Here is a 22,842-nt window from a genome sequence, read left to right on the forward strand (position 1 = left end):
CTGATGATTCATAGTTCCAGAAACAAGTCTGTGGGGAATCCAATGATTGCAACAACCTAGATATCAACTTATTTCTTCACTAAAGAGGAACAATGAAAACAGTATGTGCTCCATTTGTTTTACTGTGAGAAACTTTACTGAATACCTAGTGTGCGCCCCGTGGTGTGTTCAGCGTTTAACTTGGTAGTTCTCAGCCTTGGCTGCACCGTGCATCCCCTGAAGGTTTCTCAGGTGATCCCAGGGCCCCTGGCATCAGCATTTTCCCCGGGGGGTACAGCCAAAGTTGGGAAGCACTGATTGAGTTCATCCTGCTTAATCCTCACAACACAATCCTGCAAGGTAGGTTTTATCTCCATTTGGCAGATGAGGAGTTGAGGCTCAAAGGGGTACAGTAACTATGGCATCTATAGCCAGCACCTTGGACCTCTCCTCTCCTCCAGCCTTCCTTGCGGGATTCCTGTTTCCACGGTTTCACTGTTAAATATAATAGTTATATATAACGCTTCCACAGATATGTTAGAGGGCCCTCTGGCCACCTTGAGATAACTCTGCTCCCAACAGAGCCCTTTTGAGATACCATCCAGACAGGGTCTAAGTTTAGGACCTACAGTAAATGGCTTTTTCTATAGTGAGGACAACCGGGGACAGTTACTCCACCTAGGTCCGATCACCTTGGGTCACAGAACAATGGCGGCCACCTCTCACTCCCCACCACCCAGGACCCTCTAAGCCTGGTTCTTTACAATGCACCCCACTCCTCCAAGTGTCTCCTTGGTGCCCTCCCTCATCACAGAAAACACCCTCACTTCCTGATTCTTAGCGCATATTTTTTGCAGGAGCCGTACGTCCACACGGGTTGTCAGAAAGGCCCTTGATCCAGGACAGGCCACAGATCCGAGGGGAAAGAACACTCGTGTCCAAGCCCGGCTCCTCGCCCGTGGCTCGCGGGCCTGCCGATTCTTCAGACGTGCGCGCACCTGGGCTCACCTGGCCCGCTTCTGCCCCGCCTGCCGGCTTTGAGGAAGGTCAGCAGGGCGAAAAGGCTGGTCACCGCCTGCCCTCTGCTGGCCGATAGCAGTATTGACCCTCCACCGGTGCGTCAGTTGGATGGCATAAAGGAGAGCGGGCATTTATTGAGCTCCTGCTGTATGTCAGTCACTGCACTGGTCGCCGGGGTGTAAGGATGAACGCGACCTTCTCTCACAAAGTTCAGCTTCAAATGAGGAGACGGACAATAATCAAACAATCATTCAAGCAAATATGAAGCTACAACTATGGGCTATGTGAGCGTATGATGAGAGACTCCTGTCCAGTCTACGGGGTGTGATGGGACAGTCAGGGAAGGCTGCCCCTGAGGAGGGGACATGTGAGTGCCAGGTGCCCCACAAAGTCATTTCTTGTATCTCGAAAACCCTACAAGGTGGTTATCCGCTTTGCCAAACAGAAAACAGGCTCAGATTGGGGAAAACTTACGTAAGGTCCTACAGCAAGCAAAGCCAGGAGGGCCTAAATCGGCCGGATTCGAAAGTCCCCGCTTTTCTGCTGCCCCTGGCAGTGGGGCAGGTGGGGGGCCACCGGGACGTCCCATCCCGCAGTTTTACAGAGCGGGGCGGGGCCGGGGTGGAGCCTGCGCAAGGCGGGGCCTGAAGTCCGGCCCCGCCCAGCCTCTATAGGTGAAAGGGCGCCCTTGGGCGTGGGGACTGGGCGGAGGCGGGGTCTTTTGCGGGGTGGAGCCTGGACGGACTGGGGCCTGTAGACACTGGCCTTGGCTCGTGGAAGGGGCGGAGCCGGGATCTCACCCGGTCCTAGAGGAGACGGAAGCTCCAACTGAGTGCGGGCCGAGGACACTTACCCTATGCACTCGGGCAGAGGCTGCGGCTCGGGGACTTGGAAGTCCAGTGGGCAGCTCCCCAGGTAGGGCCTGACCCCGGCCTGAGAAGAGGTACCCCCTCGCCCCGCCCCGCCTATCTGTCCTGCCATCTGACCCGCGTTCCTTCCAGTCCACGGGCCTGAGTCCATCTCCAGACTTCAGAGGGTAGCTCAGGCGTGGAGGGGCCTGTCTCACTTCGTCTCTCTCCCTGGCCCACCCGCTGCGGGACCCTGGACATCCAGAATGCGGGATCAGTAGATAAGATGCCAAAACCACTCAGAGGAGGCTGGCGCAGCTTCAGCCCAGCCTGTGTGGCCTTGGGGAGGTCGCCCACCCTCTCTGGTACTGAGTGTCCTGTGCCTGCAGACTGGGTGAGTCAGATGGCGGTAGCTGTGAAGGCTGTTGGGGATCCACGGGTGCAGGGGTGCAGCTTTCTCCCTTCCAGGACCATAGGAATACTTATGCTCCTGCTGCTTCTGGTCCTAGGTGAAGCTGTCCCCGCACCCTTCCCCAAATCTGAGAGTCTAGGAAGGCCAGAGCTCAGCCCCAGGGCGGCTTGTTCTGGCTGCCCCGTGGTGGGCTGGGTGTTCCCAGAGTGGACTCTGAGGCTTGGGGATCCCGCTAGGCCTCCCCAGAGCCCACCTGCTCACTTTACAAACAGTGGGCCACCAGCGTGCAGGACCTTGAATGCTATGTAAAGAAGTCTAACCTCTCAAGGGTGGGCAGGGCAGTGCACTGGAGTCTGACCTGTAGTGTGCCCTACGGACCAGCCTGGTGACTGGGGCTGGCATGATGCCAGAAAACATACTGCTTTTGATAGGTGACGTGTGGACATTTATTGCCTGCTAGTGCTTTACCTGAATTATCTCATTAATGGCTCACACATCCCTTATGCCCATTTCAGAGGCTGAAAGCAAAGCTCTGAGAAGCGAAGTGATTTGCCCAAGGTACAGCTAGTAAGTGTCAGGGAGGGAATTAGAACCCAAACAGTCTGGTACCTTATCCACAGCGTCCTGTTGCCACCCAGGATCTGGGCATCTGGTAGTAGTAGAGCCTTGACCTCGGACAGCAGGAGGAGCAGGAAATTGGGAAATAGGATTTAGAGGGCTCGGGAGGGAGGGACTCCCATACATTCTGAGAGGAATTCAGCTGGCCTGGGTCCCCGGGGTGTGTGGGGGCGGGGGAGTGAAGTGTTTGGTTATAGACATGCTAGTTTAGGGCATAAGGGAGCCAAGCAATGCTCTTCATATGGAGATGACCAAGAAGGCAGAGCTGGGTCCTGGGGGAGAGGAGATGCCTCCAGAGATGGTAAGGGCTTGACTCCCAGGAGTCCCCCCCAAATGCTGAGCAGATGGATGCGGGGAGCAGTGGGAAGAATGAATTCTTGGCTGAGAAAGGTTTGAAAAATTGAGGCTTTGTTTCATTAAGGGGAAACAGGCTAGCAAGTCACTTGCGTGAGGGTGCCCCATGGCAGGGTCAGAGTAGGACCCAGTGCCCTGGGGTGCCATCTCTGCTGCTCAGCTCTTTCTCCTACATCAGTGGCACTCTACCAGAGGCACTTTTGTTCCCCAGAGGATATGTGACAATATTTGGAGACAATTTAGTTGTCACAACTGGAGTGGGGGTAATACTAGTATCCGTGGGTAGAGACCAGGAGTGTTGCCAGACATCCTACAATCTCCCCAAAGCAAAGAATTATTCAGCCCCAATGGCAGTGGTGCTGAAGCTGAGAAACTGTGACAGGGAAGCTGGGCCCGTCATTGTCTCCCCTGCTCAGCTCTTTGGCTCGAAGGACAGATGGCTCAGGCCTGAGCCTCCACCTGGGCAAACCTTTGCCTCTACCCCTGGCCTGCCCCTCCCATGCTTGCTGCCTTGTTCCTGGAAACTTCTGAAGTCCTCTCTGCTTTTCTTGGGCACAGGGGCCCAGAGCTCTGCCCACCACATGTCTGTCCTTGTCTGTCTGTCTTCCTAGACCTTTTATTCACAGAATTTGGTATGGTAGGGAGGAAGCAAAGTGGAAATTTTCACCTAGCACATTGTAGGTGCTTTGCAGAGAAAATATTTAAATTTGAGTGCTGTTTTGGGGATCAAAAGCTTCATTTTATCCCAAGTTTTCATTTTAGCAATTCTAATTGCATCTTATGTTTGTGACGTTCTACATTTCTTACAACCCCCCTCACGTGATGTTGGCCCTGTTGGGCCATGAGCCACATTTTGAGTAGCGAGCCATTGCAGGGGTGTGCAGAGGTGGGCTGGGGCGGGGCTGGCCTCCCCGCAGTCAGCTGTGGCTGTGGTTTGAGGACTGTGGGGTGGGAGGGACCATGGTATGGAGTCAGGAACCCAGGATACAAGGCATCACTCCCTCCCCCCATCTACGGCCTATTAGCTGAATAGCGTTTAGATAAGTCACTTAACTTCTTTGAGGAGTGGTCTTTCGTGATGGGTGGTCCCTCAGGGGCTCTGACGCAGGGTCTGAGAGATGGGAGTGCCCTGTGGAGGTAGGATGGCCTGGACCCTGACAGCCAGAGGGGCACTAGGCCCCTGGGCTGGCCAGCAGGGAAGGGGCAATGAGCTGATGCTGGCAGAGCAGGCACCGTGCCAGCGTGGAAGCCGCTCTCATTATGGCCCTGGCTCATCTCCACGGCTGCCACAGCCTTCCGCTTCTGGCTTACCCAGCTCTGCCTGCTGTGGGAAAGCTGGAGGGACCGGTCTGGCTGGGGGGAGGAGGGGCAGCTTTGATGGGTTCAGGGACCAGCCCAAGGCCTGAATGTGGGTCTCAGGGCCTGACCAGCCGAACCAGGGTCTCAGAAATGGGGGTCAGGCTTGAGAACTATGGCCTAGAGACACTGGGGTCAGACTGTGGACCTGTTCCAGGGAAACTGGGAAGGAGTTTGGTATGTGGGGCCATAAACTGAGAGCTCACTCGACCCCCAGCTGTAGGAGTGCCCTATCTCAAGCCTCTGACCCCAGGGATAGAGCTGGGGGTGCCTGGTACCCCTTCTCCCTGGTTCTCCACAGATCAGCCCTGATGGCCAAGCAAGGCCCCTTCCAACTCCTAAGACCAGGAGGCAACAAGACAGGTGAACCCATTTCCCAGATGGAAGAACAGAGACTCTCTCCTCCCTACTTCCTGGGAAGATACCAGCCTTTAGGGCTGTCACCCAGCAGGGCCCTGGACCTGATATACCATGAGGCTGCCTCTCCCTGTTGCCCCAGTTGGGCCAACCTCGTGGTTCGCGCTGAGAGTTCTGCAGCCATGCAGGCCTGGGGTCGGATCCTGCCTCCTCTCCATACTAGCTGTGAGATCCTGGACAAATCACGCCACCTCTGAGCCTCAGGTGGCTTGTCTGTAAACAGCAGTAATGACACCCGCTTGGCCAGCCTCGCAGGTTGTTGTGAAGTTGAAATGAGCCCTACCAATGAAGACCATGGTCATTATCATTACTCACGGCATTTAGAGACGCAGGGCTCCCCAGATCGCCTTACCTGGTGCCCTCATTTGACAGATGTGGAGACTGGCACTTGGAGAAGGAAGGCGGCTGCCCAAGGGTCCCCCAGCAGGTTGGTGGGCAAGCCAGGACTAGAAGCCACACTTGCGGACACACCTCCTGTCCCACAAGTGTTGCCCTTCTGCAGAGGTGCTCCGAGGGCAACGCACGGTAAGTCTGGGGACCTGGGGGTCAGGCTGCAGACTCCCTGCCGAGGGAGGTGGGCCTGACCTTCGCCCCAGCACCCCCTCCCTTTGCCAGCACCAGCCATGAACTACGTGGGCCAGCTGGCAGGGACGGTGTTTGGGACGATGAAGGAGATATACCGCGGCCTGAACCCGGCCACACTGAGCGGTGGCATTGATGTGCTGGTGGTGAAGCAAGTGGACGGCTCCTTCCGGTGTTCGCCCTTCCACGTGCGCTTCGGCAAGCTGGGTGTCCTGCGGTCGCGAGAGAAGGTGGTGAGTGCTGGCCAGCCAGGGGCCCAGCCGCAGCAGCCCCAGGAGAGGACGGAGGCCTCCCTGGGGTGGGCATCTGTCCTCGGGACAAGCTTCCACCCTTCTGCATTTTCTTGGAAGGTTTTGGGTTGGCCTGGGGATTTGGATCCAAGAGTGCCCCCGTTTTCCTATAGAGGCAGCACAGCGGGGCAGTCTCTGGTACTGGGGCCATCAAACCTGGCTCCAGTTTCCTAAGGCCTTAGGTGGGTTTTCTTGGTAAGCCTTTTCACCTGTGCAAATGGATACACGCTCATCTACTTGGTGCTGGAGGGGTGGTTTGGGAGCATGAAGTAGGAGCTGATGACTGGGCGGCACGCAAAGGTTAGCTTCTCTCCCTTAGGAAAGCCGCGCTCTCTTCTCTGGGCTGTAGGGAACAGGACAGATTTTAGTTAGCACTGAGTTTGGGAATGTGAAAAGAGGTTTGGTGGGTCCAAATCCCCTTTGCATTGGGGCCACTGGGGACTTGCCAGAATCCTAAGAGGAAAATGTAAGCCTGTAGGAGACAGTAGACAGCTAGGTGGTAAAGAGCTTGGGTTGTGGACTCAACCTTCCTGGCTCACAGCTTCACTTGGCCCGGGATATTACTTAACACCCCCGAGCCTCAGTTTCCCCACACTTGATCTTAGCCAAAAGGCCCGAGAAGCAAGCTCAGTGTCCTCATCCAAAGAGTGGGGGCAGTGATAGGAGCTGCTGCGTGGAGTTGCTGGAAGGTTAAACAGGAGAGTCCTGATAAAACTGTCCATTCAATGCCTAGAAAATGGTCATTGGGACTATGGTACACGTTGTCAGCAAGCGACCTGGCACTATCCTGGGGGCGGGGTAAACAGCAGCCATGGGATGGGTCATGTCTTGTAACGGGGTGTGGCGGAGAGAAGAATAGAAGCCAAGGCAGACACAAGAATACTGAGGCAGCGATATAGGCAACGGAGCCCAGAGAACGGGAAATGGTGGGGGCAGGGGCGTGGAGAATTCAGCACAGCCTCTCTGAGAAGGGGAACTTGAGCAGAGCCCCTCCGGGTGGGGAGCAGCCTGGGTCGGTGGGGGGTGGTGGTGGCAGAAGTTCCAGCGAGTGTAGTGCTCCATGGAGGCAGGCGGGACAGTAGACTGGAAGGTTGGGGTAAGGGACAGTGGTGGGGACCGTGTGCCATCGTGCCCCATTACAGGTAGACATTGAGATCAACGGGGAGCCCGTGGACTTGCACATGAAGCTGGGGGACAGCGGGGAGGCCTTCTTTGTCCAGGAGCTGGACAGCGATGACGTAAGCGCCTCGTGGCATCTACCCCTGCCCCTTCTCTAGTGTCGTCTCTGAGTGGGACCTTGGGACCGTCACTGACCCCACCCCTGGGAATACCCCAGCAGCAAGAGCCTGATGCAGGGGGATTGGTTAGGGCTGGCACTCAGGCATGCTGTCGGAATCTGGGTAGAATTGGGAGGGGGCAGCAGGGGTTGAATTCTTTCCCAGGGAAAGTTGAGGAAGGTTTCTCAGAAGAGGACCCCTGTGCTGGGCCCCTGGAGGGTGAAAAGGAGGGGAGTGCTGAGGAATGGCCGGGAGGGCTGGTGAGCATGAGAGGGGGGTTCTGGATCTGGGACTGGCTCAGTGCAGTTAGACCATGGAAGCGTGTGGGTGAGAGCTGAGGAGATGGGTGTTTGCAGAAGGGAGGCAGAGCCCAACACGGGCCAGCGGAGGTGTTTAAACAGTTGGAGCTTCATAAACTTTAACTGAACTCCTACTCTATGCCAGACACTGTGCTGTGTGGACCCCTGTCTCCCAAGAAGCCTCCCGGACTAGCCTGGGAGATGTACATATAAACAACAGATGATGGAACTACATAGTCATTATAACAAAGGGAGCTGGAACTGGGGCTGGGGGTAGTCGGGGTAAGCTTCCTGGAGGAGGGGATGCTTGGCTGAGTCTTAAAGGGAAAGCAGGTGTGGCCAGAGAATGAGTAGCCCGTGTCCAGGTTTCCACCTGGACAGTGTGGTTAACACAGCACCCTGGCCTGCCATGAATGTCCCGGGGTACGTGCAGCTCCTGGGATGGGGGCTGCTCTGTCTCTGTGAGGGAGCTCGGATGTCAGCGGCGGTTGCAAGGCCTTGCTGCTGCCGCCTCTGGCCAGCTTCCAGGCCTGTTTTTATGACTCCAAACGAGCTCACTCCAGGGCCTTGGGACTCAGGCAGGGCTCAGATGACTGGGTGGTGAGAGTGGCCCCAAGGCTCTAGCACCTGGTCTGCTCCACAGGAACGCCTGCCTCCCCGCCTGTGCACATCACCCATCCCTTGCGGGGACCTGTCTGGGTTCCCCTCAGACTCCCAGCTGAGCACAGACAGTGAGACAGAGGCCATCATCGTCGAGGGGGTGGCCTCCACAGGGCGGAAGAAGAGGCGTCGCAGGAGGAAGTCCAGGCGGAAGGAGGACACGGTGGCAGCCCATTCCAGTTCCGAGGAGCTGGAGGCAGGCGCTGAGAGTGAACTGTCCCTCCTGGAAAAGCCAAGGCCCGAGTCCCCAAGGTGTGTGGGGAACTGGGTGGCAAGGGTGTGGGGACACCACCCAGCGTCCAAGCACCATTTCCCCTGCTGGTGCCGTGTGGCCTTGGGCAAGGGCCTTGATTTCTCTGGGCTTTTCCCCCCGCAAACCCCTGACGCCCAGGCTCCCATGCCCTGCCCTGGGTATACTGTCCTTGTCAGTGACCCTTTATTTCCCTGTGGCCCTTCAGCAGCATCCAGTTGGAAGGGGAGTCCTCACCACAAGCCAAAGACATCTACCCCTACTCTGATGGCGAATGGTGCCCCCAGGCCAGGTGAGAGTCTAGGTGGCCTGCAGGCCTGGGGGCAGGGGAATGACTCAAGGCCAAGGTCTTAGAGTGGCTTCATTTACATTTTCCTAATGAATAATGTCATAGAATACATTGAATGTGTTTGTTAGCCATTTCTATGTCTCCTTTGTCAAGTGTTTATTCAAGTTTTGGCCCATGGTTATTGTTTTTTTGGGGTTTTTTTTTGGTTTTTTGTTTTTTTGTTTTTTTACTAGACTGCCTCACTATTGCTGGTTTGTAGAAGTCTTTCATATATTTATACATTCTGGATCCAAACATAGACATGAATACGTATCACAAACCCCCCACCCACAGGCTGGGGTGGGCCACAGTGGGTGGCAGGCTGGCGTGAGAGTCCCTAAGTTCTTGTTTCCGGTAGCCTCTTGCCGGATGTGCCAACAACATCCCCTAAGAGCGACTCGGAGCTGGAGCTGCGGATCCCCGAGCCCAGCCCCCTGCGGGCTGAGTCCCACATACAGTGGGCCTGGGGGAAGCTGCCCAAGGTGAGTTCCACCTTCAGTCTCCCGAGCCTGCCTTTCAGCGGCTCTGCGCCCCCTGCAGGTCAGAAGTGGAGTGACCGATACTCGGGACCCCCGAGGGCCTTGTGGGGTGTGGGAGGCAGGACCTGCGGTGGTTTACGCCTCCCGCCCCTTTTTGTCGTTTGACTGAAGGTGGCCAAAGCAGAATGGCCTGAGTCCTCGAAGATCACTGATGGCGGTGCTGTGGCAGCCCCTCCTCTTCTGGAAGAGCCCAGCACCCCCTCCGCCCCTGTAGCTGGTGTGGACCCTTCAGGACCCCTAATCCTGCAGACTGGGGCTGGTGCTGACCTTCCTGCTGACACAGAGCCTCTCACTCTTGTGGGTCCCCCTCTCCCCACCCCTGAGAGGAAGAAAACCAAGACTCAGAGCCGAAGGGATCCAAGCCTCCCTCCTCCCTCAAAATCATGGAGCTGGGCTGCGCTGGAAGACCCAGCTCCCGTCAGGCAGCCCGAGGGGGTCTCTAGGAGGAAAGGTGAGTGATGGACGGACCTCGCCCAGGCTTTTCCTGGCCTTGTGCTACCCACTGGCTGGACTCTGGCATTTCAAGCATGTTTTGAGCACCTACTTTGTGCCAGGCACTGTGCTTGGTACCAGTGCCCATGGACTCACAGCCCAGTGAGGCAGATATACAGAGCACGCATAAACAGGAAGAGCATGTCATGGGTGACATGGGACAGGTTCCTTGGTTGGGACAGAGGCTCTTTAAATCATGTGGTTGGGGAAGGCCTCTCGGAGTGGGTGATGCATGAGCAGAGATTCTAATAAAGACGCAGCCAAATAAGGATCAAGGGGAGAGAATTCTAGACAGAGGGAAGAGCATGTGTCAAGGCTATGAAGTGGGAGGGAGGTGCGCGGCTCGGCTGGGAGCAGCTGGTGTGTCTTGAACAAGGCACGGGTGGGGGAGGAAGAGGAGCAGATGCTGGATCCTTCGCGCAGGAGCTGGGGTTTATCCGACGAGTGTGGGAAGGCACGAGGACTCACCATCCAGAACAGTAGTTGCTGGTTATCTATGGCCATGTGAAACTTAATTACGATTAAATAACATTTAAAATTCCATTTCTCCATCAAACCACATTTTCAGTGTGCTGATACAGGCATGTGGCCAGCAGTTACTGTATTGGACAGGAAGTTGAGGGACATTTCTATCATCCCCCAAATTCCTACCAGATGGCACTGCTTTAGGACATTCACAGACCAGGGGACACACTGCTCATGCTACTAGGCATATGTCAAGTCTATAGGTGTCCCCTCTGCCCTCAGGCTCCCTGAAGAGAAGCCAGCACCTGGGCCCCAGTGACATCTATCTGGATGACCTGCCCTCTCTGGATTCTGAGAATGCAGCCCTTTACTTCCCCCAGAGGTGCCTGGGCTCTGGGTTACAGGGTGTCTTGGGATTGGAGCAGGTGCGGCCAGGGGCTGGCTACCAAGGGCCTGGAGGGGTGGGCCCCTCCTCCCAGCCTCCTTGTATTCACATCACCATTGGCTTCTTTGCCACCAGTGACTGTGGACTGGGCCCCAGAAGGTGGAGTGAACCCAACAATCAGAAGCCCCTGGGGGATTCCAGTCCCATACAGGAGGCAGAACCCACTTTGGACTCGGTGGACATGATAGTGCTGTCCCTCTGTGGTGGACTAGCCGACAACCAGGACATCTCCCGGGGTATGTCTGACCATGGCCTGGACCTTTCCAAGGATCAGCACTGAGCCAGGGGGCGGGGGAGGGCGGGGAGGCCCCGAGAGCAGCGGGCAGCAGGGGTGTGAGGCTAGGCTGGGCGCCCTTGCTGTTCTCTGCCCTGTGGAGCCCCATGCAGCCAGCGAGGGCAGGGATTCCCAAGACCCAGCGAAGCAAATGCTTAAGGCTAAACTGTGACTTATCCTGTGAATCCAGTACGGGAAATACCGGGGGTGGGCACAGCAGGTGCCAAAACCACAGGTGGGGAGGAGCCCTGCTAAGCATCACACCCAGCCTGCCGGAGGCCTGATGGTAGAGTGTGGGGGCGCCGGGAGGGGCTGGGCATCAGGTCCCGTTCAAATGTGGCACCCTTAATCCTTACTCTCTGCCTCTGTGTCTAGAGAAATTCAACCAGCACATCGTCTCCTACCAGGACCTCGTCCAAAACCCTGGTCTCCTTGAGCACCCAAACCTGGTGGTGAAAATCAATGAGAAGTGAGTACCAACACTGAGCCGCTGGCAGGCCCAGAGCCCCCCTGCCTGGCACCACCTTATGGCTGCGGGTCCGACTCCTCCTTCTGTCTCTCCAGGCATTATAACTGGGCCGTAGCTGCTCCCATGATCCTCTCCCTGCAAGCCTTCCAGAAGAACTTGCCCAAGGTAATGGGTAGAGCACCAGCAGGCCTGCTGAGGGTAGGGAGGGGGTTATGGCCAAGAAGTGGACAGTGGGCAGAGATGGGTCTGGGGCTGACCAGCTACAAGACCCACTCTGAGAGGGGATCCTGAGTCCCCTGGAGCCTCGCCCTGTGCTTTGTGGACAGAGCCCCACCCTTCCCTGGCTTCCTGGTGTGGCTGAATCCTGGCAGGGTGGAATCTGTAAGCAGACCAGGGGAGGGGGACAGCTCAGAGGTGGGAAGAAAGCCGGCCTCTTCAGTCCCTCCCAGAACTTCCACTCTCCGATCTGCACCTGCCCCTCCTACAGTGCTGGGAGTGGTACAGGACCCTGCCCTCATCTGGCCCATGGTTCCCAGATCAGTTAGACTTGCCTGAGAACATCACTAACCAGATGTTGGCAGCCGGCGCCTCCCTTTGGTGACACTCGGCTCCATCCTTTGTCTGGCTCTGGGTCTGAGTTAGGACGAGAGCCTGTGGGAAGGAGGAGGGCCACTCTCCTGCTCAGTTCGCCTCCTTCTGCAGACGGACCCACCAACTGAGGCCCCTAGGAGACAACTCTAGCCTGTTTCCAGCTCAAGGGGGTACCCTGGCTGACCCACCTCCCGGTCATGTCCTCCTGACTTGGGTTCACCATTCTGTTTGTAGGAAGCTGATATGTCTCCTGGGAGGGCCTTGTCCCAGGCTCTCCTGGCCTCTCCCTGGGGCTATCTAGCACACACCTGATGAGCATCCTCCCAAGGTCACGATGCCCCCACCAGACAATGGTGGTAACACAGAGAGAGGGGCCATCCATGGGATAGAATCACTGACCTTTGGGGTTGCCTATGTTGGTCTCGGAAGTTGAGGGGGGTTCTGGCTGTAGGTTTTCTTCCAGCTGTCAGTTGGTGGCATCATGCAGACAGTACTAGATCCTGAAAAATGTCAAAGCACTGCCTTCAGCTACTCTAGTAGCAATACTGGCCCATAGGATCTGGAGGCCAGGCCGAAGCTAGGGGAGAATTAGGGGGCTAGGCAGGGGTAGAGTGGAGACTGGCAAGAGCGGCCCTTGGTCTCCTGTGCTCAGTCACTGTGTGAATCTCAGAATGGAGGGGAGGAAGCTTCCACAGCCTCCAGATGTTGACAGCACCTTGCTTTAGGGTCAGCCCCAGACTCTGGGTTCATGGGGACCCCAAGGGCAATGACAAGTGGGTTTTAATGGTGCAGGAAAAAATGCCATGGCCTTTATCTGCCCACAGAGCACTGTGGACAAACTGGAGAAGGAGAAGATGCCCCGGAAAGGTGGACGGTGGTGGTTTTCCTGGCGGCGCAGGGACTTCCCGGCCAAGGAGGTGAGTGGTCATGGTCAAGGGCATAGTCAGCACAGGCAGGAGGCGGGGCTCACTAGATGTATGTTCTTCCCACAGCACAGTGCCCAGGCAGAGAAGAGCACAGCCAGGGAGCAGCAGGGGTGAGTTGGATCTCCTGGCTGGTGCTTTGCAGCTGGAGCTGAGCCTGGGGCGATCCCTGTGGGGGCAGGGGTGACACTAGCCCCTCTCCACCAGTGGTGTTTCTGTGTCACTACCCAGTCACTTCTACACCCTTTCTTTTTCTTGAGAGATGCCCCCATTTCACAGATGGGAAAACTGAGGCCTAGAGATACACCAAACGTTCCACAGCTGGGAACAGGCAGGGCTGGAACGGGTGCCCAGACTGCTGGCCCAGATAAGGATTACTGTGTTAAAGAGGGGTAGGGGGGAGCCTCCCCCTATTTGCCAGGGGCCAACTGACCTCGCCTTCTTCACAAGTGACCACAATACCCAAGCTTGGGTATGAGGGATGACCAGGGGCTGAAGCCAGGTCAGCTGAAGCCAAAGCAGGTGGGACTGGGAATAAGCCCTAAGACGGCACACCTGGGTCTTTCAGGCAACCATCTCCAAGGCCATCCTGGCCATGCTCTGAGGCCGGGAGCCCTGGCCCCTTCCTGAGTATACACAGTTGACCTGCACCCTTAATTCTGCCACCCCTCTCCGAAGGGGTGGCACCTAGGAGAGGTTTCGGATCCCCTGGGTGGTCTCTGGAGGGGCAGGGACAAGCCCCAGCTTTCTGGTGGCCTGGGCCGAGGGGCGAGCATCTGCTGGGAGTGTGAGGCCTTGGCTGAGGACAGAGGCCTGAGAGCCGGGCTGCCCACAGGGCGAAGACTGATGTGCTGAGTAGTGAGGAGGATGCCCCAGAGAGTCCTGTGATCCTCGAGGTCCCCTCCCCGCCACCCTCACCTCCGGCCTACACTCCTACCTACCGGAAGTCCCTCCGCCTCTCCTCCAGCCAGATCGTGAGTGCCAGCGTGGGTGTGTCCAGGTGGGGGGGGGGGGGCAAGACAATTAGGCTCCGTGGAATTTAAAAGCCCAGAATCCATCTTTTTGGCAGCCTCCCTAAGAGCCCCTGCTTGAATACCTCCGGGGTCAGGGAGCTCACTTCTTCATGTACCAACCCATTTCTTTGCTAGATGCTCTCATTGGGAAAGGCTTCTCTATGTTGTCTTTAAACGTAGCTGGGGTGGGGTGTTGGGTCTGCTCTTAGAGGCCACTCGGAAGGACTCAAAGGCTGATGACAGCCCCTCAGATTCTGGCAGGCCCTGCCCCTGAGTCCTTCTTTGACCTCAGTAGCTGGCCCCTGAGTGTGGCTCTGTCAGGGAGGGTCCCAGGGGGGCCAGCCTGGTGCGCAGCAGCTACCATTTGTGTGACACCCACCTTGGGGTCAGCTAGCACCCAAGAGCCTTGGTTATGGGCGGTGGCTGAGAGCTGCCTCAGTTCTTCTCTAGGGACCAAGGACAGGGCTAGATCTCTCTTTGGGGGGATGTCACAAGTACCTTTGAGGATCCCCAGAAGGTCCCTTCTATGGAGTGGGGTATTTCCCCACCAGGGGCAATGCCAGCCTTAGGGCCAACCTGAGAACCCTGGGCGGGAGCCCTGGACCAGGCTTCGTCTGTGAGCTTCACCCCAGAAGGGCAGGAGGGAAGGTTAGGGCTCCTGTGCCTGCCTGTGGGGGCCCCGACCAGCACCGCTGTACCGCCTCCCTGCTCGAGGCCACCCGCTGCCCGTGTGGACATGTGTGCATGTGGCTGTCTCTGATGAGTTCAGGCAGGTTCTCTGAGCTGGGAGGAAAAGGAGTATGAGAGGTCTGTGGGGTCACGGTTTGGGGCGGGGGGCGGTGAACACACCAGCTGGGGCAGATCACAGCTTCCCCCCTTTGCCCGGCCCCAGCGGCGCCTGAACCTGCAAGAAGGTGCCAATGATGTGGTCTTCAGTGTGACCACCCAGTACCAGGGCACCTGCCGATGCAGGGCCACCATCTATCTGTGGAAATGGGACGACAAGGTGGTCATCTCGGACATCGACGGGACCATTACCAAGTGAGGCCTGGTTGGCCAGGGGAGAGGGGGAGGGCCTGGGACTGGCCTCCTCTGTGCTGGGGGAAGGGGAACATCCAGAAAGGCCCTCCACCCGAGTGCACCGTCCGGGGGGCTGGGGCACACGAGGGCTACACGGGCTGCCTCGGAGTGACCCTTCTCTGTGGCTCTAGGTCAGATGCTCTGGGCCACATTCTGCCCCAGCTGGGGAAGGACTGGACGCACCAGGGCATCACCAGTCTCTACCACAAAATCCACCTGTGAGTATCTGGGCTGGGGCAGGGCCCTAGGGAGGGAATGACAGAATGTCTTAGGCCAGGCTTGGGGATCAGGAGGGCCCACGAGGGAATAAGCCCCAGGCATGTCCCTACTGGCTGGTCTTCTCCTCTCATCTGAGTCTAACTGCTGGTCTTCATGCTGTTGAGGAGGCCTACAGACTTGCTCAAACCTTTGTCCATCCCGCTCCACCTGGGCCTCAGGTCTGTGCCGCTCCTACTTGGGACAGCTACTGAGGCCACCTCTGTCAGCTGTTCTTCCTAAGTCCCCTTCCTTCCAAGGCCTCTGCCTCTGAAGGCCAGAGCCCCAGGGTTGAGCTGAGCTGGCTGAAGCCAGGAGGGTGGGGCAGGGAATGGCTGGTCTCTGACGACTCTGTGCCTCTCCTGTCCCCCACCCCCAGAAATGGGTACAAATTCCTGTACTGCTCAGCGAGGGCCATCGGCATGGCAGACCTCACCAAGGGCTACCTGCAGTGGGTGAGCGAGCGGGGCTGCGGCCTCCCCAAGGGCCCCCTCCTGCTGTCTCCCAGCAGCCTCTTCTCCGCCCTCCACAGGTAACCACCCCTATAGGACACATGCCCACCAACCCTTGCGGGGAGGGACAGGCTCAGGTGTCGGGTGAGTCAGACCCTGTGCACCTGACCCTGCCATCCTCCAACTGCTTCCCCTCCTCGGCTCCCTTTCCTGCCCATGGCCCGGGCTGCCCCAGGGAGGTGATTGAGAAGAAACCAGAGGTGTTCAAAATCGCCTGCCTGAGTGACATCCAGCAGCTGTTCCTGCCACACGGACAGCCCTTCTATGCGGCCTTTGGGAACAGGCCTAACGTGAGTGCATCCCCTCCCCATGGGCAAGGCCGCCTCCTCCCTATCTTATCTCTCAGCCCACCGGCCCCGCCTCTGTCCCCCACAGGATGTCACTGCCTACCGGCAGGTGGGCTTACCTGCCTCTCGCATCTTCACGGTCAACCCCCGGGGAGAGCTCATCCAGGAGCTCATGAAGAACCACAAATCCACGTGAGGCCAAACCCTGCCATGCATCCCCCACGCCCTCCCCAGTCCCCATGCCCTAGCCTCTCCCTTGGCCCCAGTTCCACCCAGAGCTCCCAGGCAGGATGCGGTCTCTGCCCCATGTGATGGGGGCTGGGGCCTGGTGGCAGCTCTCAGCGCCAACCTTGTTCTGCCCACAGGTACGAGCGGCTCAGTGAGGTGGTTGAGCTCCTCTTCCCGCCCGTGGCCCGTGGCCCCAGCACAGACCTGGCCCACCCTGAATACAGCAACTTCTGCTACTGGCGGGCACCCCTGGCTACTGTGGACCTTGATGCACTGGCCTGAACCTGCCCCGGCTGCCCCTCCTCCCTGGCCAGGTGTCCCAGGGAGTGGGATGCCGGACACTGGGTACCACAGGGCCAGTCCACTGAAGGGGAGGAGTGGGCTGAGGGCTGGTTGGCAGCTACAGAGACCCACCCTGGTCCCTGTCCTGTTTCCTGCCTTTGCCAGCTGGGCTGCAGAAGGTGGGGGCAGCTGCCCCAGGCCTCAGCACAGCCCTGGCCAATAGCAATTAAAGTGACCGTCACCCAGGCCCTTATAGGATTCTCCATGCCCTTGACATCTCTGTCCCTGCCACCCTGGTATGTTGTGCCAGCTCCTGATAGGACAGGGAGAAGAGGGCAGCCCCGGGAGGCTTGAGACCCAGAGGCACCAGAAAAGGCTGGTGGCAGCAGTGGGGAGTGGCTGAGTCCCATCTGCACAGCATGGACCATACCCTCTGAAGCCAGAGCCTTCCATAACCCTGGCCTCATCCCATAGCTCAAGCCAGACCTGAGCCCTCTCCCTGGTACCTCAGCACACCCCAGGCAGGATGCTCAGACAGCAAGGAACCGGGACACCGGGGCAGTGCCAGGGCTGAGGGCATGGGACTCCCACTTGGCCTAGCCTGTACCCAGCTGCTACCCTTGTTCCTCTGAGCATCTCCACTAAGGACAGAGCCCCAAACCCTGCCCACCCTCTCTAGACTTTGCCGGTCAGTTCAGTGCCCACAGAGCTGCCGCACACGCTCCTACAGGGATGAGGGGACTTAGGAAGTAGGGCTGGCTGCCCAGCGGTGCGGCCTTCCAGCCTGCTGTCCTTGGGGAAGAAAATACCTTCAGATGGGCTACAAGCTTTAATCCAGGCCTGCCCTCCCCCAACAGCACCACAGTGGAGGGAAGAAACCAGAAGGCAGGGCTGCCGGGACCTGCAACACAGCACAGAAAGGCCCGGGCTGCTGTGGGGGAACTGAGGCCGGGAGCTTCAGCAAAGATGGGCATCAGGGCCTCTGGGAACTCTACACGCTGGCTGTCCCATGTCCCATGTCAGTTGTCCCCTGATGGTGTCCTACCTGAATTTCTCTTCGTGAACCTCCAGGAGGGGCTGGGGTTTCACTGAGGTGCTGGAAACTGGACCTGGAGGCCTTTCTCTCCTGTGGCCTCCTGTTCAGTCTGGCCTCATTCAGGCCATGGTATTTATGAGGCTCTAACCTGGGAGGGTGGGGTGGATTTTTCCCAAAATGGAAAGGAGGGGAGGGTGTGGGGACCAGAGGCCCTGAAGCATTTTTGGGAAAGAGAAGGAAAAGGATAAATTGGGGCAGGGTCTCTAAACAGGGCCTGGACCCTGTCCTTTTCTCAGGGAATCTACAGCTGCCTAATCCCTCACCTGAGGGGAGGGTCAAAACAAATAAAAAGAACTCTCTCAGCTGAGTCTTTGTGTTTCTGTTCTGTGCAGAAGGACCAGGGCCGGTGGAAACCTCTGGTCCTTGATTCAGAAACCACATACAGGAAGCTGCCAGGTGTGAGGACCGTGCCAGTAGGTGCCACCTTGGTGCAGAAACTGAGCCCAAACAGCTAGGGAGAGAAGCCAGGGGGATAGGGGAAACAGAAGCCTCCACAGGCTGGGGGCTATGGCCTGGGGATCATGGCCCCGGGGGCAAAGCGAGATGTGGACAGGTCACTGTCTGTGACTAGACCTGCAAGTCTTTGTGCAAGTGCTGACCCTGGTGTGTCTGCAGAGGACGATTTGCAGACTGGACTGTGAGGTCAGTTAGGTCCACCCTGGCCTTCAGACATGATGTCCTTGCTCTGACCATGACGTTGACTTGTCCAGCTGGGACAGCGCTCAGTGTGGATTTTGGTGGCTGAGGACAGTCATACGGAGGTGGACCAAGGCTATTCCTTCGTGGCCTCTGAAGTGACATCCACGCTGGGCAGGGGAGGCTGGGAGACACGCTGGGCAAGGCTGGGCTCTGGAGGGACATCCCCAGAAGCGGTGGGGTCCAGGGTTGGGTCCTGTCTGGCCTGCCTAGTCAGATTGCCGGGGCCGCACCTGCTCGGCTAGCTGGGCCTGGCAGTCAAGGAGGTCATCCTGGAGGCGGGCGATGTCCTGTGCGTGCTGAGCCAGTGTGCGATTCAGCTGGTCCACGTAGCCCCACAGGCCCTCCCTGGGCCTGAGTGAGTCAGGGGGCCGGCGGTCCAGGCTGGCAGCCAGTAGGCCCAGCCTCCCGCAGGCACCCTCCACCTGAGCCACCCTCTGGTCGAAGCGGCCCAGCACGTGCTGCAGGTCCCTGGCTGTGTCACGGCAGCGGCTCAGCCCACCCGCCACATTGGCCATGCCAGCCTTGAGTTGCTCCAGCTCCCCCCTCAGGCTCAGGACCTGCCTGTGGCCCGCCTGAAGCCGAGAGCCCTGGCTGCTGACCTGCTCCTGGAGGGTGTGCACCTCCGCCTCCACCTTGCGTTCTCGCTCGTCCAGGGAGGAGTTGGCTGCCAAGAAAGCATCTGAGTACTGGCTGACGGAGTCGCTGAGGCCCGTGAGCGACTTGCTCACTGAGTTCAGATTGACCTTGAGCAGGGTGATCTCGCCTTGGAGCGAGCTGCCTGTGGCTTCTGCCAGCTGCTCCTGGACCTCGGCCATGGTGCCGTTGAGCTGCCGGAGCAGGGCTGCGTGGCTGGCCACCTGGAGTAGGAGAGCCTCACTCCGGCTCTGCCAGGCCTTCACTTCTGCTGCAAGGTTGTCCAGGATGGCCGAGGTGGTGCTGGGCGTGCACGAGGTCTCCAGTGAAACCAGTCGCTGTTCCAACACCGCCAGCTCCGTCTGCACCAGTGGCCGGGCCGACCTGCCCGGTGGGGCGCTGTCATGGCTCAGCTCCCCAGCCAGCGCCACCAGGCGCTCTTCTAGGTTCTGCACTCGCTCTTCTAGCACGGTCCTGAAGCTGCTCACATCCCATCCCCCCTCCTCTGCCCCCGGGCAGCAGCCTCTTGCTCCACCCTCCGTCCCATTGAGGGTCTCCAGGCCCTCCAGTAGCTGGTCGGTACCCCCCTCGAGCATGGCAGCAGAAAGCCGCTCCAGTTCATCCCTGGTGAGGGGACCATGTCCCCTCTGGGCCTCAGTGAACATCTGTAGGTTCCTCTCGAGGTTGTCCACGCGGGCGCTGATCAAGGCCAGCCTGCTGCAGCAGCTGCCCCCGCCGGCCATGCTCAGGCCCTGCAGCCTAGTCCCAAGCTGTGACAGCTCCCGGCGCAGGGCCAGCTCCCGGCCATCCAGGCTCTGGTGCAGCCGCTGGCTGGCTGCCTGGCCCTCCTCACACTGCTGCCGCACCTCCTGTACCCGCAGGTCACAGGAACTCTGGACACCTTGCAGCTTCTGTTCGAAGCCATCCAGTAGGCTCCCCCAGAGTCTGTGCAGCCGTCGGTCCACGTACTCGTCCAGAAGTGGCAGGGAGGTGAGCGGAGAGGGAGGGGCCTCCCGCAGCCTCTGTAGGTGCGCCTCGTGACCCAGCGCCAGCCCGTGCACCTCATCCAGCAGCTGCACCTTGGTCCGGAGTGTGTTGCTCACCTCTGTCACTTTGCTCAAGATCTCATCCAGGGGAGGTGGGAGTGGCCCTCCAGCTCTGTCTCTGGGCTTCACAAAGCCCTCGGAGATGATTCCGAAGCCCACAGGGGCTGCGGGAACCCGGGGATCACTGGTCATCCTGCTAGGGTCCTCGTGGCTGGCCACCAGGCCACTGAGGGCACCATATGCTTGTGCCAGGCGCTGGACATCGCCTTCCAAGCGTTCCAGCCGCTCACCGAACAGCCCTGGTCCTTTCCTTCCTGGAACAGAGGAGAGAAGCCCAGGGGCATGGCTGGCCTGCCTCCCTCAGCTTGTCCTGTGGCCAGGCCACCTGAGAGATTTTCTGTTTCAAGCTGACCTTCCCGCTGAGCACAGCTCTCACAGCTTTGGGAGGGGCTCTGGGAGCCCTCCCAACAAGCCCAGCAGGAAATGCACCCTCCCCAGCCCTGCCAGAGCTCCGGCCCCCTGGGTCGATCCCCTCCCCACCACCCCAAAGAAACCTGCTCATCTGGTAGGGTCTCCTCCAGGCAGACTCACCATAGGGGCTGGGGGCCGTTCTGCTAGAAGAAGGGGGCCGGGGCCCTGGGCCCAGCTGCCCAGAGGGAATCTGGGGCTCAGGTTCTGGCTGGGCTAGGGTGGCCCCATGGTCCGTGAGGTGCTCGGGGCAGCCTTCTCCAGTGAGGCCAGGGCAGCACCGCCAGGCGAGGTCCGTCACTGTCTTGTAGCCGACCTTGTATCTGGGTCTGAGCACTGTGCGGTACCTGGGCCGGACAGGGGGAGAGGGCATGGCCCTGTACCTGTGGGCTGAGGTTTCTGTCTCCCAGCATAAGATCTGGATTATCTCCCTACCTCTACACCACACCAGCGTCCCTTGTCTGCACTCGGTGACGGGGCAGTGGGGAGGAGGCGGGCCTTTCAGAGCTTCAAAGAAGAGTTAAGGAGCAGGTGCAGGTGAAGCCCCACCCCATTCTGTTTGCCTGGGGAGGACACTAGCAGGGACTTAGCCCCAGTCTCCCAGAAACCATTTTGGTTCCCCTTGAGCTCAGGCTGTCATCAGAAGTTCTACTCTGGCTTTGATGGTACCTGGAAGAATTCTGGCATGATCTTAGCCCCTCTTCCATGGTCGGGGGGGGGGGGGGGGGATTGCCCTGGAGCCGGGATGCTCAGACCTTCCCAGTGTACCGGGGCCGCTCTTGGCTCTCATCTGCCCCCTCAGCTCTATCTACTGCTCTATAACCTGCTCTGATAACTTGGCTCTGGCCACCTAGACTGGTGGATGGTGTCTCTGATTCTGAGCACAAAACGGAAGGCCCAGGGGTGCAGGGCAGGGCTCACCAGGGCCCCTCCCTCACCTGCTCAGCCATGTACGGGTCCACCTACTGACACACTGGCACAAGCAGGTTTGTTTTCAAACATGCACTTAAACCTCTCCAAGTACAGACCTGTGCACCGTCCTACATATCCTCACACAGCCCTGTCTATCTGGCGCCGGCCCGGCAACCTGGCTTCCATCCACTCACTCTTGGCCTGACTTTCCCACAGTCACCACGGCCCTTCCTGGGTCTTCCTGGGGCCCCTCTGGCATCAACCATTATCAGTGTGACCCATGCCCTTTCTGTCCACCTCCAGCCCTCTTTGCCTCCGCTGCTTCTTCCTTGCCTTGTTCTATGTCTCTTCTGGGAACCTTCCCTTGGTCCCCCTGTGGGCCTTGACCTGAACCTGCCTATGTCTCCTCTCCCCTTCTACCCCCCCCCCCGCCTTGCCTCCCCCCACCAGCCTGCGTGGGAGCTGGATAATAGGCTCTGTGGAGTCCTAGGAGTCCTGGCTGCAGCTCTCAGGGGAAGGCAGGCCTGGGGCCTGTGCCCAGCAGTCCTGAGTGGGTGGCATGGGGGTGCACTCACATGACTGTCCTGGGGCACTTGGGCCCCCATCCACACTGCCGGTACTCAGCCTTCACATAGCTGTCTGCTCCCTCCTGTAGGACACAGGTCACGTTCCTGTGCACCACGTAGGCACAGAGGGCCCTGTAAGGGGAACAGCATCCTTGGAATATCTGGCCTGAGCCAGGCCCACTGAGGCTCCTATATGGCCCTCCCCATCTGTGGGCCTCCCCAGGGGACCACATTCCCATCTCTCTTCTGTTCCTGCTCCTTGTTCCTGGAGGCCAGGGCTCAGGCCTGTGGTCTAGACCCACTGCTGGCCAATCAGACCCCAGACTCCCTAAAGGGTTGGTCACTGGGCTAAGCACTGTAGTGAACTGGGGGCTGCCTTTCCTGTGGTCTGGCCTCTGCCCTCCCTACCTGCATTTCCCAACAAGGGCCTTGCCATAGTCTCACCCTCCTCCAACTCCTTCACTGGCTCTCAGCTCCTTATCTTGGAATTCAATCTTTTTGAGATCTCAACTTAGTGCCTCAGTGCCTTTGAGACCACACTCCTCCTCCTCTCTTCTCTGACTCCTGGGGAAACACATGCCACCTTGGAGTTTCCAGCCCTGCCTTTGCTCTGGGTTTCTCAGTCTCTGATCACTTCTTGTACTGCCTCCTCCAGGAAGCCTGCTCTGATGTGCCAGGCCCACTGAGTGTCAGCTATGGGCTGAGCACTCTCCTACAATACAATTCAGGCAGCACTCCAGGTAGAGCCCCTAACTCACCTGACCAGGGCCAGTTCCCAAGCCACTGGCTACTGAAGACCAGAAGCTGAGGCAGGAGTGAGGCAGGAGCCACCCTCACAGGTTACAAGGGCTGGGGAGGTGGCTGTCTGGCATAAGCC

The 22,842-nt window shown here is 58.6% G+C and overlaps 2 protein-coding genes across 7 annotated transcripts; one reads left to right on the forward strand and one right to left on the reverse strand.

The window, feature by feature from the left end:
- The first annotated feature begins 1,164 nt into the window (after positions 1-1,164).
- LPIN3 (lipin 3) lies at positions 1,165-17,948 on the forward strand. 6 transcript variants are annotated; one of them, XM_029918238.1, is made up of 22 exons: positions 1,165-1,366; positions 5,377-5,529; positions 5,620-5,819; positions 7,019-7,114; positions 8,096-8,364; positions 8,571-8,654; positions 9,049-9,172; positions 9,341-9,680; positions 10,469-10,568; positions 10,707-10,867; positions 11,281-11,374; positions 11,470-11,539; positions 12,790-12,882; positions 12,958-13,001; positions 13,724-13,862; positions 14,794-14,942; positions 15,113-15,199; positions 15,616-15,768; positions 15,924-16,038; positions 16,124-16,227; positions 16,401-16,577; positions 17,403-17,948. In XM_029918238.1, exons 1-21 carry the CDS (start codon positions 1,327-1,329, stop codon positions 16,543-16,545), a joined length of 2,760 nt encoding a protein of 919 aa, XP_029774098.1. In that variant the 5' UTR covers positions 1,165-1,326; the 3' UTR covers positions 16,546-16,577; positions 17,403-17,948. The 6 variants fall into 6 exon arrangements, with proteins under 6 accessions (XP_029774098.1, XP_029774097.1, XP_029774099.1 ...); XM_029918237.1 differs by having other exon boundaries at positions 16,401-17,948; XM_029918239.1 differs by having other exon boundaries at positions 8,574-8,654; positions 16,401-17,948.
- EMILIN3 (elastin microfibril interfacer 3) lies at positions 17,360-22,401 on the reverse strand. Its single transcript, XM_029917948.1, has 4 exons — positions 22,374-22,401; positions 21,975-22,131; positions 20,611-20,834; positions 17,360-20,333 (listed from the first exon to the last, which is right to left on the reverse strand). The coding sequence occupies exons 1-4, from the start codon at positions 22,399-22,401 to the stop codon at positions 18,547-18,549; spliced, it is 2,196 nt and encodes a 731-aa protein (XP_029773808.1). The 3' UTR covers positions 17,360-18,546.
- Between the last annotated feature and the right edge of the window lie 441 nt (positions 22,402-22,842).

The sequence above is a fragment of the Suricata suricatta genome, chromosome 12 (assembly GCF_006229205.1).
Source record: "Suricata suricatta isolate VVHF042 chromosome 12, meerkat_22Aug2017_6uvM2_HiC, whole genome shotgun sequence".
In the NCBI taxonomy this organism is placed as follows: Eukaryota; Metazoa; Chordata; class Mammalia; order Carnivora; family Herpestidae; genus Suricata; species Suricata suricatta.